At 37.5% G+C, this 19,233-nt stretch overlaps 1 protein-coding gene across 4 annotated transcripts in view; it reads right to left on the bottom strand.

The window, feature by feature from the left end:
• The window catches only part of LOC121310373 (ubiquitin-protein ligase E3C-like), a 47,241-nt gene extending 36,970 nt beyond the window's left edge, over window positions 1-10,271 (bottom strand). The window contains exons 1-10 of one of the 4 annotated variants that reach the window (XM_041243579.1): window positions 9,656-10,271; window positions 8,726-8,814; window positions 6,955-7,073; window positions 6,368-6,421; window positions 5,972-6,046; window positions 5,551-5,697; window positions 4,835-4,950; window positions 3,319-3,476; window positions 2,477-2,630; window positions 419-639 (exon numbers count right to left, since the gene is read on the bottom strand). In XM_041243579.1, the coding sequence (XP_041099513.1) occupies window positions 419-639; window positions 2,477-2,630; window positions 3,319-3,476; window positions 4,835-4,950; window positions 5,551-5,697; window positions 5,972-6,046; window positions 6,368-6,421; window positions 6,955-7,020 (991 nt within the window). In that variant the 5' untranslated portion in view covers window positions 7,021-7,073; window positions 8,726-8,814; window positions 9,656-10,271. Of the gene's footprint in view, window positions 1-418; window positions 640-2,476; window positions 2,631-3,318; window positions 3,477-4,834; window positions 4,951-5,550; window positions 5,698-5,971; window positions 6,047-6,367; window positions 6,422-6,954; window positions 7,098-8,725; window positions 8,815-9,655 lie in introns of all 4 variants that reach the window. The other 3 variants (XM_041243581.1, XM_041243588.1, XM_041243578.1) reach the window with 3 other exon arrangements.
• Between the last annotated feature and the right edge of the window lie 8,962 nt (window positions 10,272-19,233).

Below are 19,233 nucleotides of genomic sequence, written 5' to 3'. Positions count from 1 at the left end.
ACAATGACCCATACAGAGAAAATGATTATACCAACTTTCAGCGCATTTTAATAAGCTGTTTTCCAGATGCAGTATATGCAATATTGTAAATGTGACATACAGATGGACAAATGTACGGACAAACAGACATCCCCATACAAGCTCAGAATCTAATACTCTCAACTTATGCTACAAAAATCGAAATACCGAGTTTCATCACAATTGTATAAGCATGTGTGCAGTGTGAAGTGCAACACCCCTACGTGTGCCTCTATTGTATCCCCACCTGGGGGGAATTATAAGCAACACAAAAAACTAACAAAACTGTTAATTTATCATTTAAGAATGATAAAGCACTGAACACAACTAATTGCAATTGTATAATGGAAACACAAGCATTGCAGTGGTGTGCAGAGCTACAGGTAATAGGCTCCTTTACCTAAGTGTGTTTCACCAACAGCCAGGACAAAATATAACAGCCAAGGTGCCTTGACATGAGTCAGCAGAGAAGAGCTCACTGTGCCCAGCAATGCATGCAGAAATGGTTCAAAAGGGAAAGAGCAACGAGCATCAGCCAGTGCTGGAATGAAAAAGTGGAATATCTGATCCGTGAACGGCGAAGATATAAACTCCTCCATGAAGCCTGCAAAAACATACTGCCTGCAAAAAAAAAAAAAAAAAAAAAAAAATTAAATAAATAACTATTTTTTTGTTTTATATTAATATAAGTTTGGTGTGCATCTCAGGGACAGGGTGTGTCTGTAAAGGTCATTTCAAAAGCTTATTGTACAAATTATTTCCATCCAATTCACATCACAACAGAACTCGGTTCACTTGCCTCCAGATCAATGTATTAACAGTTATAAAACAATGACACCGCACGAGTGGTTTTATTAATCATATAGCTGACTGCACCCGACATACTACCAAACGATAATGCCTACAAAGCCGGCAGATCAACCAGTTCATCTAAAACGAGATTCATTCTCTTCCCCAAATATTACCTTTACTTGCTTGTAGTACTAATTTCAGTGACAGCAGGACTGGTAAAGACAAAAGATATCGTAAAACTTTCCTAAAACTAATACTGCTCACTACCTAGGAAGCAAACGAAGGGCTGTTTTACAATGGGGTCAGGAGGGAGAATGTGGATTACAGCTTTTTAGTTTTACTAGTGTTTTGTCCTGGGTTCATTTGCTATTTTATTGTAAAAATTTCAGTGCGTGCTTGCTAAGAGTGATTATGATTCAGAACAAATACTTGAGATCTTGCCTTTTGTTTAGTCAATGAGTCTGGTTCACATTTACTGATGGTTGTAAACAGTTTGTTGAGCAATTAAATTGTTCAAGTGAATGTCAAGGATTTACTGTAGTCACAGCCTGCTGGGGATTCACTGTGGTTTATCTTGGTGTGATTTTACATAAAGTCCTCTATTCAAGTCATATACAAAGTAGAGGATCTAAACACTGCTGTTGTTTACACAATTACACTGCAATCCTCCCTGGTGTCTTAAGCATTTTTACATACAGAAATACCCACGTGAACTATCAGGTGACTGAGTTTCATAACCTTCTTGAACCCAAAACAGTTAATAGGCAGTTTCTTAAAGTTTGCTGTCTCTCACATGCAGAAACCCAAAAGATCACGTCTTAAATTTGGGTCATAAGTCAATGTCAAGGTCATATATTTAATTATTTGTTCACATAACTCTGCAAAAAGGAGGTCAGTATCTCAATTGGACATTTCAATATTATGTTTTGAAAATGTAGTGGCAGTAGTACCACAAAAGGGTGAACTTTTTTTTTTAACTTACAAGTACAGCTGGGTACCTAATATGAAGCCAATATCTCAAATTGATTGGTCTTTATCATCAGTAAATCAAAACATCGCATGACCATATAACGTCACAGGTCAAAGGTAAGGGTACCATTCGATTTACCGAGGGGTATACAAAACAGACAGAATATCTGAAATGAGATATGAGCTCTTAAAAAGGGATGGCGGATTTAATAAAACATAGGTGTGTCAGTTAATAGATCATTTGAATAGACACTGGTGTATCAAACACATTTCTAATACACATGGGTCTATTTTAATTATCTACACAGCAGCGTATCTAAACACTGCTCTTTACCTCTATATGAATCCAGCTAGGTCTATTCCTCAGTGGTAACAGACTGACCCTTAACATTATTAAATGGAATTAAAACAAGGTCCTTTTAAAAAAAAAACAGGTTTATAAAGTTAAGGACGACAGTATTAAGTTGTTTAAATCATTAACTAGAACGCACAGGGCTTTTACCACCATCAGTGAATCATACACAATTGACAATATTTAACCACACACATTTAATCAACACAGGAGACTCTGTTCCTGCTATAATGCATTTGATCTTCTAAAGTAAAAGTTTTGTCTGGCTACATAACCCACATTATACTACAAATCAAACTAACAGTTTGAGCAGCTTGCAGTAAGGCCCTTCCTGAGCATTCTTACCTGGCACCCTGTGAACATGAGGAATAAGTAAAGTACAATGGCTTGAGAACATGCTCCAGCAGAGCGCTGGCATAGGGAACATGAGGAGCATCGCAATACTCCAAACAGGATGGAAGCTTGTGATTTACTAAAATGTAAAGTGTCCTGTAGTATCCTTAAAAAAAAAGGGGGAAAAAAGGAAAACAAGGTTAAAAACTGTTGATCGTGGTATGCGGTTTTATATTCGCCGATAGGGATTCGATTGTTTTCTCCTGTTACCAGTGTTAATGAAAGGGATACAGGCTGTTTGGATAAGTCAGGCGCAGGCAGATCGGTAACTGGCATTTCTTAACTAAACTCGTTCTCAAGGAAATCGGAGTCCAAATCAAAACAACAACAGAAATCTAAATTATTTCAGACATTTGAAAGTTGTTACAAAACATGTATTGGTGGTGGTACTGTTTGAATTACTGAAGCCCAGCTCCACCCTTAATTTCAGCAGCACATGTAAGCAAAGGCACATTCAAAACTAGTTCCACATGTGATGTTATCCCACTGACGTGCAATAACAAAAATGTATCCCATGCTACATATACTCACGCTTGTGATATCATTTTTTTTTATTGCAATGTCATTTCAGTAGTATCAGATTTTATTAAAACAGCCATGGTCCAGGATCAAATAAAAACAGAAAAGCAACTTTAGCACAAACTCTGATTTACACGCACACATGCATATACCTTTTGTAAGTGTAACACAGAAAGAGAATGGGGTTTTGCTCTGCATTAAAATCAGTTGTTTTTATAGACAGGTTTTTTTTACGATAATTCATAAAGATAAAACGGAATGCCAAACACACTCACCTTTATGTACCACATAGTGCAAAACTTGTTCAATTAAAGATGCTACACAATTTGCATCTTGCAAAACAGGCAAATATGTTTTCTCTGCAGAAAAGACTTCCAGCATTCTCATAGGAACTGCAACACTTAATTTGTCATCCGTGCAAGACTGCAGAATCCTAGGAGCACAAAGAACACCAAAGAACACGATTACAGTACAAGTGAAATTGCCAGTGTGTCTCAGTTCACACCACTGCTCAAAATAACACACAAGAGTTTTGTGGAACAGAAAATGTGTGGACTCAAAGTCTGATGCAGACCATAACTTTATAGATGCATAACGTTACTGTGTTCTCGCAATTGCTTCCTCACAGCCTTGGTTACAGCCCTTCCCCGCTTCTCATCTTACAACTCTGTCTTTTCATTAGCTCTGCCTGTCTTCAGAGTTTCTCCATAACAAACCATTTCATATCACTCACATGTTTAACTGTGCAAGTGGTCAACTATAAAACCATTAAGTACTAAATAACATTTTCAGAACACAAGCTGTATTTATGTAATCTGACACATTCTAAATCAATATGATATAATTCTAAAAGTGTTCAATATTCACAACATATATTCCCAGAGTCCCATTTTGAGGACAGTCAAGTTAGACATGCCAGTAATCAGAGCGGTGAAATTTCACGCCAGCTATGAAGCTCAACACACATAAAAGTTAACTTTATCATCACTGTGGGGAGGAAAACACTAAAAAACGTATAATTTTTAGGCTTCAGTTTCTTAATGTATATTGAGGTGTCATAAAAGCATCTGAAGGGCTGTACTTGCAAAATTAGAAGTTACATTTAAGGTTGGTTCATATTTCAGAGTCCAACACAATTTCTGTCTGGAGTTGAGGGTCACTTGAAACGTGTGTCTTTTTTGGAAAGTCGTACTGCCTTTTCTCATACTTCTGCAACCTGAAATCACTTGGGGTCAGATAATGTTGAAAAATTTCAACATTTGCTGCATGGTCGGAGTGAAACTGTAAAGCTTTTATAGCTGTCTGTGCCTTATGTATCGGACTCATCTGCGACAGAAATATGAACCAACCCTTAGACTAAACTTTTGCAATTAACAAACTGAGTAAGTTATCATAACAATACAGTTAAAGAGAAAATTAAAGCAACAGGTAGATGCCACCTAAAACTGCTCAAAAAAAGGCAGCATAGTCTGTCCTCAAATGAGGACAATGGTACCTAATGGGTTAAAAGTGCAGTCTCTGGGTTTGCATGATGTGAGGAAATGTCTCAAGTAAATTAAACAATGGATGCAGACAAATGATCGACAGGCTTTATTGAAGCACACCACAAGAGTAAACAACTCTGCTCACCTGGACTCCTGTGCTTTTAATAAAGCTTTCAACCAGAGGCCATTCAATAAGCTTGATATGAACACAGGTGAACAAGCTGCTGAACAAACAGCAAGACCAGCTTCCAAACCTACACTGATTGGTCAAATAACTGGAGAATGTTAGTAAAATTATAAAACATACCTGCAACATAAGCCCAGCATCCTCTGTATCTGGAACAAGCATGTTTGTCTGTCAGGGCCTGCTAGCTGCTTGACAAACGGGACATTGGACTTCACCAAATTCTGACACATCCATATCTAAACAGAACACGTTAAAAAAGAAAAGATCTCCAGATTATTTCACAGGATATACATTAAATACATGAATATCCTATGGTCTATTTTAATGGTCTAAACAGTGATGGATTTAAATACCACCACTCTAACTACATATTAATCCAACTGGGGTTTCCTCCAATGGGCAATTTATTTACCCACTTACTAAAATGACAACATACAATGAAACGAGGTTCGCAAAAAAAACAAACAAGTTCATACATATTAATACTGGTGTAACACCAGAACCCTTCAGTGGAAACAGCAAGAGAAAAGCAGTTTAATACGCTAGTAGGGATAAAAATAAGACTCCTATTGCACAGCAGTTTCACCCACTCCAGGTTTTACTACCAGCTTGATTAGCTCAGGTGTATTGATAACAAGCTCAGGAGTGTCTTATTAAACTCATAGTACAACCAGGAATGAATCAAACTGCTACGCAATGAGTCTTACTTACACCCTTGTACTAAAAATAGAAGATAATAAAATCCAGTTAATACCAGGTTCAAGTATGGTAGTTACAGGTTAACAAAAAATTGACTGGACCATTATATTCACCACTGGAAAATCCTCCTGACTTACCAGTCTATTCGAATCTTCACTCGGCCTGTAAAAAAAGAGCAGCCGACGTACCAACAGACTCAAACTAGCTGCATCACTGATGGAAAAGCCCCCGCCTGATTGTGCTAAGCAGACACAGTAATCAAACTCGCTTCTCTGGATGGCATACTGGAAAGACAAACAAGGAAAATGTTTCATTTCATAGAAACATTGTGCAAGTTTGCAAGACGGTCGAGTAGAGAGACAAAGGGCAATTCAAATAACTTTCCAGACAGGTACTGCCATGCGGTAGAAAGTAAAGATTTATGTTTAAAACATTATAATACAGACCATTGTGCAGGGTTTACATTACAATGCCAAGCACATGCACAGGTGCCAGCCCTTGCATTCTTTTAAAAAAGTTCTCGTTCTAAAATGTAAAGAATAGAAAAGGCTCACATACTTGCTGTTTTCTGTCTTTGTAGCCTCGTACATATGATTGAATAATAATTGCATTCTTCAGTCTTTGTCTTTCATCCTGGAATAAAATAATAATAATAAATAAATAGGAAATGCATCCCAACAGTTAGGCTATACCTAACTCTGCAGCATCTTCAACTTCTACGTTGTTTGAAGGCAAATGGACTTACAACCACCCAGCCTTTGGTCCAGAGCATGTTTGTTGTGTTTTGGTTTGCTGATTATGAATCTGACATTCTGTGTACTGCATTTTGCAATATATACTTTCAAAATGAACTTTATCTGTCAATACAAAGATGATCCAGGTATCCAGTGTCTGTATTAGCCACACTGTTGAAATGCTGTAAAATTACAGCTAGCAATAAGTCTTGATTTTTACCTCTCTTTTCCTTCTTTCTTCCTGTGTACGGTGTAAAAGTGAGGACTTTTCCTCCTTTAAGGAAAAAAAAAAGATTATTATGCATGTTATGCATTATTATGGAGAAGGTCACCTAAAAACACATAACTTGTCTACATATTCATAATTAAAGAAGGTGGTCTCAGATGGTGTAGGATAAAGTCCTTTACATGTAATTAACTTTCATTGTCTTAAATGAGCATACCACCTGATACCAGATAGTTTGATACAGGCAGCCCAGAGAGTAAGAGAAAGGCAAAATGGACGTCCTATTAGTTGTAATACAGGAAGCGAACTTTAGTGAGGAGGTGCCCAGGAAAACTGGCTTTACCGAATTAATGTGAAAAAATTGAGAGGAAAAAATTAACAGCAAAACAATAGGAGACTTGAGAGGAAGTTGTAATGCATATTTTATTGTTCACATTTCACCTTTTATCCAAATCTTTGCAAAATGTGATGAAGTTCCACAGTGATAAAAAAGGGTAACAATATACAATATAAGCAAGTTCTGTACACCATATTTCTTTAAAAAAAATATTTTATATTTCCATTTCTTTTTTAAACCCTACCTTTCTACTCGCTCCCCCAAGAGACACCTTGGGTCGTGTTTTGAAATCTCCTCCAAAGCTATACATGGTTGCAGTTGTTCATTTAGCAGAAGTCTTTTCAGAAAGGAGGCGATTCAAACCTGCAAGAGAAAAGACGGCGCTCTCTGTAAAGCACCACAAGAGAAACTAAACTTTTAACAAGAAACTGAATGTGGGAACCTGTGAGTCTGTATGTGGGTGTGTGCAAGTTATAAAAACAGAAAATGTTTATTACATTTATTCTGAATTAAACACAGGCACAAAATCCCCCCACTACCCCCAACTGTTTCCAAGCACAAGGACAGAAATTAGTTTCACTTTCGCTTTGTGAAACAAACCCTAACTGCATGATAACTGCACGATAACTGCATGGCCACTGAACGTTTTTCAAATCCTGATTCAGACCAGTGACAGGGTAATACTGAAGACGGTCACAGTACAGTACTTGGGTCTTGAGTACTGTATGCCTCATTACAGTACTTGGGACTTGTGTACTGTATGCCTCATTACAGTGCTTGGGTCTTGTGTACTGTATGCCTCATTACAGTACTTGGGTCTTGTGTACTGTATGCCTCATTACAGTATTTGGGTCTTGTGTACTGTATGCCTCTTTTAAAAACACCCTTATGCAAGTTCACCACAGTATGTCTGCAGTTTACCATGCACCCCCCATGATTACACTACGCATTTGCCATGTTTATTAATATGCTTTACCGTACCTCACTATTGTTTGCAATGTTGATCTATGCTTTTTACTATAGAAAAACTTTATAAGGGTAGGGTTGTCTTTTTGTCAATTACTTAGTGTTGAAAGGGTGTAAATGTTGTTGGATTCACTTCTGACCCAACAACAGTGTACAACATTATGAACCTGCTCAACAAAAAGCCATAGATTACCACCAGTCAGTCACCTTTGATCACATCATCTCTAAAATCTAATCAGCACACCTTGTATATGAAGGGTTACCGCTCAGTAAAATCTGACAGAAATCATGTAATCTCCGAAATCTAAATCAGCACATCTTGTAGGGTCACCACTCAAAATCTGACAGAAATCACATCACCTCCAAAATCTAATCAGCACACCTTGTGTATGAAGCGTCATCGCTCTGACACAAATTCATACAGCTGGTGTGGAGCAGTCTTGGTATAAAGAAAACCTGAGCTACTATCCCGATTGCTATACTGGAGAACCAATCCATCAAACATCAGTTTGAGTTGGATTGCTGTTGTACTGGTTGTTGCTTCCCTGGTTCTCATGTGCTTCAGAGTGTACTTTTAAAAGGTGATTGCTGTCTGCTTCATCGTTTTGTATGCAGCCGTACATTGAAACAGGTTTTTAAAACTATTTGTGTAACATACTAGGCCTTACTACTGCTATAGTAAAACAATAAAGATGCTATGAGATTCAGTCCGATTGTACAAATTGTCTGTACGGGTACAGCAGGCTTTCACTAAAATGAAAAGACTGTGTTCTCACTTGGCATGCTTCTTCTCTTCTGTCACCAACATATCTGTGCAAAATCATGCTGTTGCACATCACCACAGGAAACGGATTCTGCAAAACTCAACTTTTATGGAAACTTTGACATTTGCTCACACTTTTCACCATGAAAGCCAGTGGTCACATAATGTCTTATTACAAACGAAGTGTCCTCCTTGGTCCAATTCTCAACATATGCAATGAAAAAAACACATCCATATCCCCAGCTCAGTCTCAGAACTAAACAGAATGCGTGATCCATTGACTTACTGTAAATGTAATGTAATACTGTCAAGTGCTCCCCTCTGTTTGACAGGCTGTCCCACAGCTCCGCCGGCCAGTGTGTATTGTAGATCTCCCTACAGTAGATGACAACGTGTCAAAGCCTCTGCCTTCACAACCGCTATCCCTCTACCATGCCTTTGTCATATGCTCATCATCCCTTGTCACGATGATCTGCACTGGCACTACCCACAAGCACAACACCTTTTACACAGTAGCTCCCAAATGAATCAGTTGCTTTCGTTTAAACGGAACACAGCACACCCGCCTACACTGTGTGACAGCAAATTCCCCCAAAACACTGGAGCTGTTCTGACTGCATTCCGAATTCCAGAATAACACTTTCAACTTACACAGTCTCTAGCACAAGAAGATCAACCCCTAAAAAAAGTATAATAATAATTCCATACCCTAGACGTAACAGAATAGTTATGTTTACTACTAGTGAAGAGACAGTTACACATAACACAGACAAAGTACCGGTGTCAAGAGAACAGCGATCACAAAACCAAGACAAACTGCGTGGCGTAACACTTACTGTAACATAAGGCCTACATATGAAATAGTTCATTTTGGCTCTGACCAGAAAAAAGAAAATAAAGCACCACTGTCAACTCTATGTCTTTCGAAAATGACTCAGCAGGTACAGTCAGTAGGGCACTTCCATACAATTCCTCGTTTATTAAAATCTGTTCACGCTGGCTTGTGTACACTGGAGTCCGAGTAAACAAATAAGCAACGATGTCTTGTACACCTAGACGCCTATACACCTGCTATCAAAAATCACACATTGCTCTAAATATTCAGTTGTGTCGTTTTGGGGTTTTTTTATATACTTTACTAGCGTTGTTATTAATAAATACATACATTAAAATGTATTAATTTTGTAACACGTAATGTAAAATAAAACTGCTTTACCTGCGATAATGATATTAGCAACTGAAATGATAACACAGCGAAAAACTGGTTGTTTAAATGTAGAATCTCACCAACACGATATTTTTTTTTCCTTTACTTGATACACAACAGTGTAATAGGAAGACCCGCCTCTTCCCAGCTGTACTCAACGCCGGTAGGCTGAGCACAGAACATTTGCAGCGGCCATTGGAGAGTGAAGCTGTCAGTCAGAGTAAGAGGCACTTCCTTTTTGGATCGATTGAGGTTCAGTTTCGTGAAAGTACTAGAAGAGAAGAGAGGAGAGTCAAATCAGATAGTGAGCAGCGTCAGAGAGGCAGGACAGTGCTAGTAAAACACCGCTGCCCCCGACTCGGTTTCCACTCCAGTCCGTGGCGGGAGGGGATCTATTTTTTTAAAGCAGAATTGCAGTGTCACTCTGGACGGAACTAAAGAAAGTACGCACGCTGTGGAACCACTTTCTCCTCTGGCACAGTCTGGCTACATTGCGCATGCGCGAGAAGTTTACTGTCTTCTTTAAATTGCAAGTCATAACTACGCGTGATTGTTTTAATTTTTTAAACTGTAGATTTTTCCAGACCGTTTTGTTTCATTATAAAACTATAAATACTGTCTCACTGGCCATAAGTTTAGAAAAAATAGTTTTCATAATAATGCTTATAACCAAAAAGGTAAACAGTAAGGTAAGGACTATAAGTACTGGGCTGAAAGAAGAGAGATCGAGTTTGTGTGAGAGTGACGTATGTAGTTCCATTGATTGTTTGGAAAGAAATATTACTTTCTGTCATAGTAGTATGTCCAGCACACATCACATGTATTCTAAAGACATCCAGCTCAGGTCAATTTTGTGAAACAAAAGAATGCCATTGCTTGTAGCTGCATTAGCATGCATTGTCAGCAGAGATTTGATTGACAGTTCTGTCAAGAAAGTCAATGGTGAGACTGTACAGTGCATCACTATGAGGGGAGCTTATATGCTTTTATTCTTCTGCTTGCAATGTATCTCATGAACCTTTTCAGGTGGCTCCATTTAATTGTCTTTGTTATGGAAACTCCTAATAAAAACTGATATTCCTGGTATTGTGTAGTAAAATAGATCAGTGTCGCTGCCACATAGTTTTAACTTCCTGCTGTATCAGCGATGCAGATCTCTTTCACATGAAATAACTGTTCACTTATCACCCAATACCATGTAGCCTGGCTCAACCTAAATTCATTGATTTATGAGTTATGGAGACCTTTCATTTAACGTTGAAGTCTCAAACCTGCATAACCAGCCACTTGAGTGTTTTTATAGCCGATTCTTTAACACATATAACTCCCGGCCACTCATTTTGGGGGATGTTATGAGGGTTTTGTATTCATGCTATCCTCCATGTGCAATTACACTATGTAACACAATTTTTGTTCCTGGGTAGTAAGTGTTATTTCCTAATTGCTTATGCCTCAAAAGTATAGAAAATGGCTATTATTCCCCACAAACTTTGCTTTTGTGACCAGGACAGTGATATTTTGAAATTTACCTGTTTCCAATGAGAAAACAGGCGAATTTGTGTCTTTTTCGTTCACATAAATACAAAAATGACTACAAAAGATTTAGAAGTGAGTAGTTTTTCGAGATTTACGATTATACTGTAAATCACTTTCACGAATCAGCTCCCAAATGTAGTCATATGTTCTATGTATCCCATCATGTTCTCGTTATACTGTCCTTGGTAGCGGCGTTCAAAGTCCAGTATATCCTGGTGGAAGCGCTCGCCTTGCTCCTCCGAGTACGCGCCCGTGTTCTCCTTGAATTTATCAAGGTGAGCATCAAGGATATGGACTTTGAGGGACATCCTACAGCCCATTGTGCCGTAGTTCTTCACCAGAGTCTCAACCAGCTCCACATAGTTTTCGGCCTTGTGATTGCCCAGGAGGCCCCGAACCACTGCGACAAAGCTGTTCCAAGCCGCTTTCTCCTTACTAGTGAGCTTCTTGGGGAATTCACTGCACTCCAGGATCTTCTTTATCTGTGGTCCGACAAAGACACCAGCTTTGACCTTTGCCTCAGACAGCTTAGGGAAGAAGTCTTAAAAGTACTTGAAGGCTGCCGACTCCTTATCTAGAGCTGTTACACATTGTTTCATATGGCCCAATTTGATGTGCAGTGGTGGCATCTGCACCTTCCGGGGGTCCATCAGTGGCTCCCACTTGATGTTGTTCCTCCCCACAGAGAACTTGGTCCGCTGTGGCCAGTCCCGCCTGTGGTAGTGCACCTTGGTGTCCCTGCTGTCCCAAAGGCAAAGATAGCAGGGAAACTTGGTAAAACTGTCTTGGAGACCCATCAGGAATGCCACCATTGCAGCCTCTTGATGCCATCTCAGAAAAATGCTGATATGTATCCGCTTAGGCAGCTGGAACTAAACTGAACTGGTGGGCTTAAGGCCCCTGTATTTATTCTACTATTTATATTACTGGAAAGTTCTAGAAGTTACTCCAAGTTTACTCAGCACTGAATCTATCTGGAATGTTCTGGAAAATAGGTAAATTTCAAAATATCACTGTCCTGGTCACAAAAGCAAAGTCTGTGGGGAATAACAGCCATTTTCTATACTTTTGAGGCATAAGCAATTAGGAAATAACACTTACTACCCAGGAACCAAAAAAAAAAAAAAAAAATTGTTACATGGTGTTATCTATGTATTGTAGTTCTTTGCTTTTACTGTCTATAGGTACTGCAATACAAACATCTTGCAAAATTATCTGGCCAGTGAATTTCTTGTTCCCCACCATTGATCTGATAGTTTATCAGTGTTTATTGAAATGAAAGTGCTAACCATTTTATTGCATATTGTCAGCATCAGCAACATGTTCTGATTAAGATGTTCTTCAAGCGAAATGACCTAGAAACTTGAACTTTGCTGTATCAAATGCCAAGTCTCCTCTGCTGTGCCATGCAGGGGCCTGAAACCTTGTCTCCTGAAACCAAGTTCCAAGCCACAAATGACTCTGTGTTCCTTTAGCGTAACAAATCCACACTGTGAAGAGAGGTGCAGCTCAGTTAGGAATTATGAGGTAAGGAATGTTAGCTCTGATTACTTTAAAAAGGAAACAAAGGGTTTATCACGGAGAACCACTTTAAATGACAGCTAGCCTATAATGATTATTTATCTGTGACAAGAAAATGAAATACAAATCAATAACCTTTTAATTTAAAGTTCCCTTAGGAATTCTGAAGGCAGGCAGGCCTGATTTGGGGGGTATGGGTGTTTATTGTATACACCGTGTTTATAAGCATGTGGACCTTTTATGCTTTATGATGTCAAAGTTGATTGAAAGAGGATTCAGGTTACTGGAAACAGTAAAGCTACCCCATACCCAAAACGACCAACTGCTAATTAATTAGTCCAAAGCTTAATTTCTGCTCAATAATCGAATTAAGAAATTAAACCCATTAACAGTATTTATCAGTATTAACAATTGAAACATCTCTATTTGTCTGTTTCCTACAGCGCTTGCAATCTCACTCACATATCTTTGCCAGCACCTAGAAGAAACTTGTGATGCTCCACTGTGATTGTCAAGAAGGTCTGACTTACAAGGCAAACCGTCTGTGCTGTTTCTTCTTATCTTCAACAGTAATGCTTTACTGACCCCCATTTTGTGTATCTTTATTACAGTGAGTACAAGTTTCATATACGGTAGAGTCTGCCACTCATCTCTGTTCAATGCCTGAAGACAGTCCTGTTCTTTTCATTGACCTCCTCGACTAGTTCAATGCCTGAAGACAGTCCTGTTCTTTTCATTGACCTCCTCGACTAGTTCAATGCCTGAAGACAGTCCTGTTCTTTTCATTGACCTCCTCGACTAGTTCAATGCCTGAAGACAGTCCTATTCTTTTCATTGACCTCCTCGACTAGTTCAATGCCTGAAGACAGTCCTATTCTTTTCATTGACCTCCTCGCTTATTCAATACCTGAAGAGTCCTGTTCTTTTCATTGACCTCCTCGACTAGTTCAATGCCTGAAGACAGTCCTATTCTTTTCATTGACCTCCTCGACTAGTTCAATGCCTGAAGACAGTCCTATTCTTTTCATTGACCTCCTCGACTAGTTCAATACCTGAAGAGTCGTATTCTTTTCATTGACCTCCTCAACTAGATCCAGCAATTCTTGATTACACTTAGTACTAGAGATCTGAATTGTGGGCTTTGCTGTTTCCACCCCAGCATTACAACATTTAATAAAAAAATCAAGGGCAATAATACTGAAATTCATAGATGGTTTCAATAGTTATGGTCACCAATGTAAAGTATATATAAGACTTCTGATTTTCAATTTACACCGGCATTTCTCCTCTCCTTTAAGAACTAAATTAATACCTGTTTAAGTCATTCGTATATCTCAAAACACAACTGAGAAACGTGTTAATAGTAAAATTGATTTAGTTTTGATAAATTTTTTTCTGTGAAACAACTAAATTGGCCAAGCCTTAATTTTGAATTTACAAACAACGTACAAACAAGATTGCAACATGTTAATAAGCGACTGATCTTTATTAAAGCTATAATGAAAAATAAAGTATTTTTGCTGGACACACTTCATTACAATCGTTCTGTGTGACTGTATTTACATTAATATAGAGGAGTTGTTCTGCTTTGAAATGAAAAAGTAAGATCAGATTTAAGAGCCTATTTAGTTAAATTAAATAATGTTCGTATTAACACCTTTCTCCGTTGTGATTGAGATACACGAAAGGCTCACCAGGTATCAGTTGCATTTTTAATGGAGAGTAGAAAAGTCAGGGGAAATCACAGACAATCAGAAGCACTAGATACCATGTCCAAAACAAAGGACGCGGCTTAATGTAGTTTTTAATTCCATTGTCAGATAGGACCTGATCATATACTGTAGTACCCAGGTCTCACAAGCAAAGTGTTTAGCAACAGATTTGAAAGTGCCTTTAAACTGTAGTGAGATATTGTGAACAAACTGAACAATCCCTGGCTTTAACATGCATTGTCCAAGTACATCATATTTACTGCAAACAAAGCACTTCTGTGTAAATAGGTTTTTAAGGGAGTTATTTTTATTTTAATTTTTTTTTTGCAGATGAAGTCATTAAGCGTTATCACAGCTACATTTTATGAAGCTTTTAAAGATACAGTTGTAAGAATTTGCTAGTGGGATGAGGTTGAACTCCTTAATGTTATCTGGCATGGCCTTTTGTCTAATCACGTGGCATGTTCTGTTGCCTAATTAAATTTGGCTGTGTACTGGGAATCTGCTGCAAACTACACATCTTGATCTGACCACTGCTGGCATTGTAGTGGGAGCCTTAATTGACACTCTGGTCCAAAGCCAAAGTGAACAGAATTTTAAAGACCTGCTCCATGAGGCAATGTCATTTGCCAAGTCACTTGTAGTTAAATCTGACAATCTGCATTCAAAACCAGGTCGCCCAGGATGCCATCGTTAACTTGCTTGTCATTTTGTCAACTACTGTGTGTAGTTACTTAACTGTTCAGGCAAAGGACTGTGAAACTAAAGTGATATTTTGGAAAGGAGGGTAAGGGGCTGTATCTGTCACATTTCAAACAGTGTAGGTAAACAGGCTGTATCTGTTCAGCTCCCTTGGCACTCAGGAATAAAACAGTTGACTAAACATTGAACATGCAGGTGTACCAATGGAAGCACAACAAGGCAAGATAAATATGATCTGTTACATGAACCTGGGTCCTTGCATGCACCTTAACTATGCAGCTTCTTTTAGCCTTTTATAAAAATGCATTCAGTGAGTACTTGGCAAAGCTCACCTTTTGTTCATTTTGAAGTGCAAGAGTCGGGAGGATTCGATCAGAGGATGTCTGCTGGTCTTCAGTCCGTCTTAGTATGTGGGTAGCACCGATCAGATGAGCTTAAAATTGTACCAAAAAAATGGATGCTCTATCATCCAGCAGCTTCAGGAGTGATGGCTTTCTCTCCCCATTTACTTTCTAATACCTGTAACATAAGATGTGAACTTGTGTTACAAAAAATTGGTTTTAGTGGAATTGTTTATCAAAGGCCTACAAGTATCTGTATTCAGTAATCATTAGCTATTAAGCAATGCCTATGAAATAAAATGTTAATTCACAATGGGGCAGAAACACATGAACCCTAAACAGAATGTACCTCAGAGCACTTGAAAATCACATGTGAGTTTGCGTTTTAATCTAGTCTTCGACACTGTTTGGGAAAAGCAGTACAGTACCTAAAACCAGCAGGTTAACCGGATCAGCTGGTCAGTCACTTTGGCAAACAAGGCCCTGGTCTGCCCTTCCTAAAGCATTATGCTGAGGCCTTTTCCAGTCCTTAACACAAAGGAATTACATCTACAGCCAGCATTTTGTTGGTAGTAATTTGTAAATCTCTTATATTATCAATAATATAGTTTCACTGGTAATAACAGTATAAGTGACTGTTTTATGAATGGTATTACTTAAAGTGATCTATTAAATGATATACACTATCTTGATAGAGGATTGCTTTGAATAATAGCTCCTTCCCCATTTCTCAACGTCAGCTGACGTCAGGCTTATCTCTGCTTATCACAGCTGAACTCTTCTTCCGTTTGTGTTAAATCCTTACAGAGGTACAGCCAGGGATTGTGTTACTTGCTAATTCAGGACACACACATTGTTACAGATCACTTTCTGTGCTGCATGTAGGCAACCAGAACACAACGGCAACTTTTAATGGTATAGAATTCTGTATCCCAAATTGAGATATAAAAAGATCCAGATTAGAACCAGTAGCTTTTCATCATACTTCAAATACTGCTAGATATAAGGCTTCTGGGGTGCGATGTTGAAAATGGGTTACATGCAAGTTACAATTAAAATAAACTTACTGTTAACAACAAACCACTGCAAAACAGCAAAGCAGTCCCTTAAAAAAAAAAAAAAAAAAAACCATAGGTAGGCAGGTATAACGGATGAGTTCAATGGAGCGATGTAGTTATATTGTGGATATTTAGCACATACCGTTGATTCAATGCATTGATTACAGTCCAATCTGCCGGCACTGGAGTCTTCTTGGAAATCTTTTGCATTAAACAGGTAGCATTCTGCCTATAGGCTTACTGAATGTAAAGTCGCGGTGTTTGTAGGTTAGTAGTATAGACTGCCCCATAATACGTGGCTCCAATCCTATCTCAGACCTTTTAAGAACATACACACAATCCTACCTATTACAGAAGCTATTTTTTTTCTAATTTTAAAATTAGGTCTGTATACGGTAGTATCGGTGTGTGTTATTTTCAGGTACGCGGCAAAAAAATGCCCTCGGGGCATTGCCGCGCATGCGTAAACAACTTCTGCTAAGCTGGGAGGCGCCATTCAGATGTGTTACGTTGTAAGGTTTTCAGTCTTTTACATCATTTTAAATTGAATTTATCATATTTTACACCATTAAGAAATAATATGTTTATCATAGGCCTATGCAATACATTGGGTCTTGTACGATGTTTTACTTCTGCCGTGGTCTTCTCATTTTGTCTTGTTCGTCGTGAATTTTTTTTTTTTTTTTTAGAGAAATTGACTGTTTGTTTCCAGTTTAAGTTAGTAAAAAAATAATGTATAATTAATGGTAAACGGTAAACCTCTGTTTACAGCATCAGTGTAACCCTCACTACTAGACTACGCTGGACTATATCGCACCGAATTGTAGACTTGCATCATCTTTGTACTTGCACTGAACTGCCCCATACTTTGCCGTATTCCACTACCGCTCTTAATTATAACTATATTCTGTATCAAGTACTTGATTTTACTCTTAAAGTAATTGTAGTTTTTTTGTAATTGCTCTTATTTGAAATCCTTCTTATGTGAGAATTTACTCACATAAGATTTGTTCTATAAGTTTAACTGCTCTTTGTTGAATTCATTCTTAAATCTAATTATTTACTGTATTCTTTATTTTGCTCTTCTTTCTTTATCTTTTTTCTACTGATTTTACTGTACTTTATAACTGCTCTTATCTGCAATGTGACATTTTGTAATGTGATACTTTGTAATAGATATAAGTCGCTCTGGATAAGGCATCTGCTAAGAAATAATAATAATAATAATAATAATAATAATAAATAATAATAATAATAATAATAATAATAAAAAAATAATTGGTTCAATTTGCTAAATTGCGAACGTTCTACCAAAATTTTAGCGTTCGCTATCACTTTCACTGTGTGACACCATGTTGTTCACAGATTGTGATCGAGACTCTGTACTCTAGATAATGGTTAACCTGTTCCTCTAAGGACCATAAAAGGGTTATTCCATGTAAATAATACCGTACGTAGTTTTTTTTTTGTTTGTTTGTTTGTTTTTTTTTTATTAATTGATTATATATAAATTAAATTAAAATGTTACGTCAACCAAAATATCGCGTTTACATGACGAGCTTTTGATCTCTCTCTCTCTCTCTCTCTCTCTCTCTCTCTCTCTCTCTCTCTCTCTCTCTCTCTATATATATATATATATATATATATATATATATATATATATATATAATATATATATATATATATATATATACATATTTATTATTATAAAATAGCGAAACGTAAAAAATTTTTGCAGGTAGGATTATTTTTAAAAATGTTGTCTTCATTCTAGATTATTTTTTAAATATCTGTCTTCTATGAAAAACTAATTCAAAAGGCTGGAACTGTTCGTTGTAGACGAGGGTAAATTATTTCTGCTTGGACTTTAAAAAGGATTGTAAAAAAATATCTTCAAATAAAAGAGAGAGAAAGAGAGAGTTCAATTTTAAAAGATCAGAGACGATTTTATAAAACAATTGTTATTACTGTTAACTTCATTTTGTCAGTATTTTTTTTAAATGACTGTGCAAATCATAATCACTTTGTTCGCATCCATTCAATAAGTTATTCAATAATAAAGTAGCCTGTATAGAATCCATTCTAGGGTCCACCGATATATATAATATATATATATATATATATATATATATATATATATATATATATATATATATATATAGCGCCTGCAGTATCACATGTATTATTGTAGCCCCACGTAGGCTATTACAGAGAAGTTTATCAACACAATTCTGCATACAGCTCCTTTAAAGCTCCTAACATTTACCAGTCACCAAATGCTTCCTCTGTGTTAGAGAAGGTTACAGATTGATTAACTGTGCAGGCGTTATTTATCAAAAGGATCCACCGTTTCCCATGAGACCTTTTACGTGTTGGTTTTAATAACTTTGAGCCAAATACAGTACCGCTTGTTACTTGCACAGCCTACAAAACATAGGCAAAACGGTTAATAAAAGGCACGTATGAGGCAGTACTGCAGTTCCACTATAAAAATGTAGTCTGGAACATATTTTCGATAATATGACCCTTGTATCGATATTGTCTGTCATTAGTTATCCTAGCGACTATGTCATAACCCAAACTAAAGGTCATCCATTTTAATGACCCTGCTGCACTTTGCTAATTAGCGGCACAGAATCCAGAGAGGAGAACGCGTAGCTTTTTACAGGTTATTTTACCAGAGGTAATTATTAAACCCCCATGAAAGTTTAAATAGA

Source organism: Polyodon spathula, chromosome 3, assembly GCF_017654505.1.
Source record: "Polyodon spathula isolate WHYD16114869_AA chromosome 3, ASM1765450v1, whole genome shotgun sequence".
Taxonomy (NCBI): Eukaryota; Metazoa; Chordata; class Actinopteri; order Acipenseriformes; family Polyodontidae; genus Polyodon; species Polyodon spathula.
This window is presented reverse-complemented; position numbering and strand designations above follow the sequence as displayed.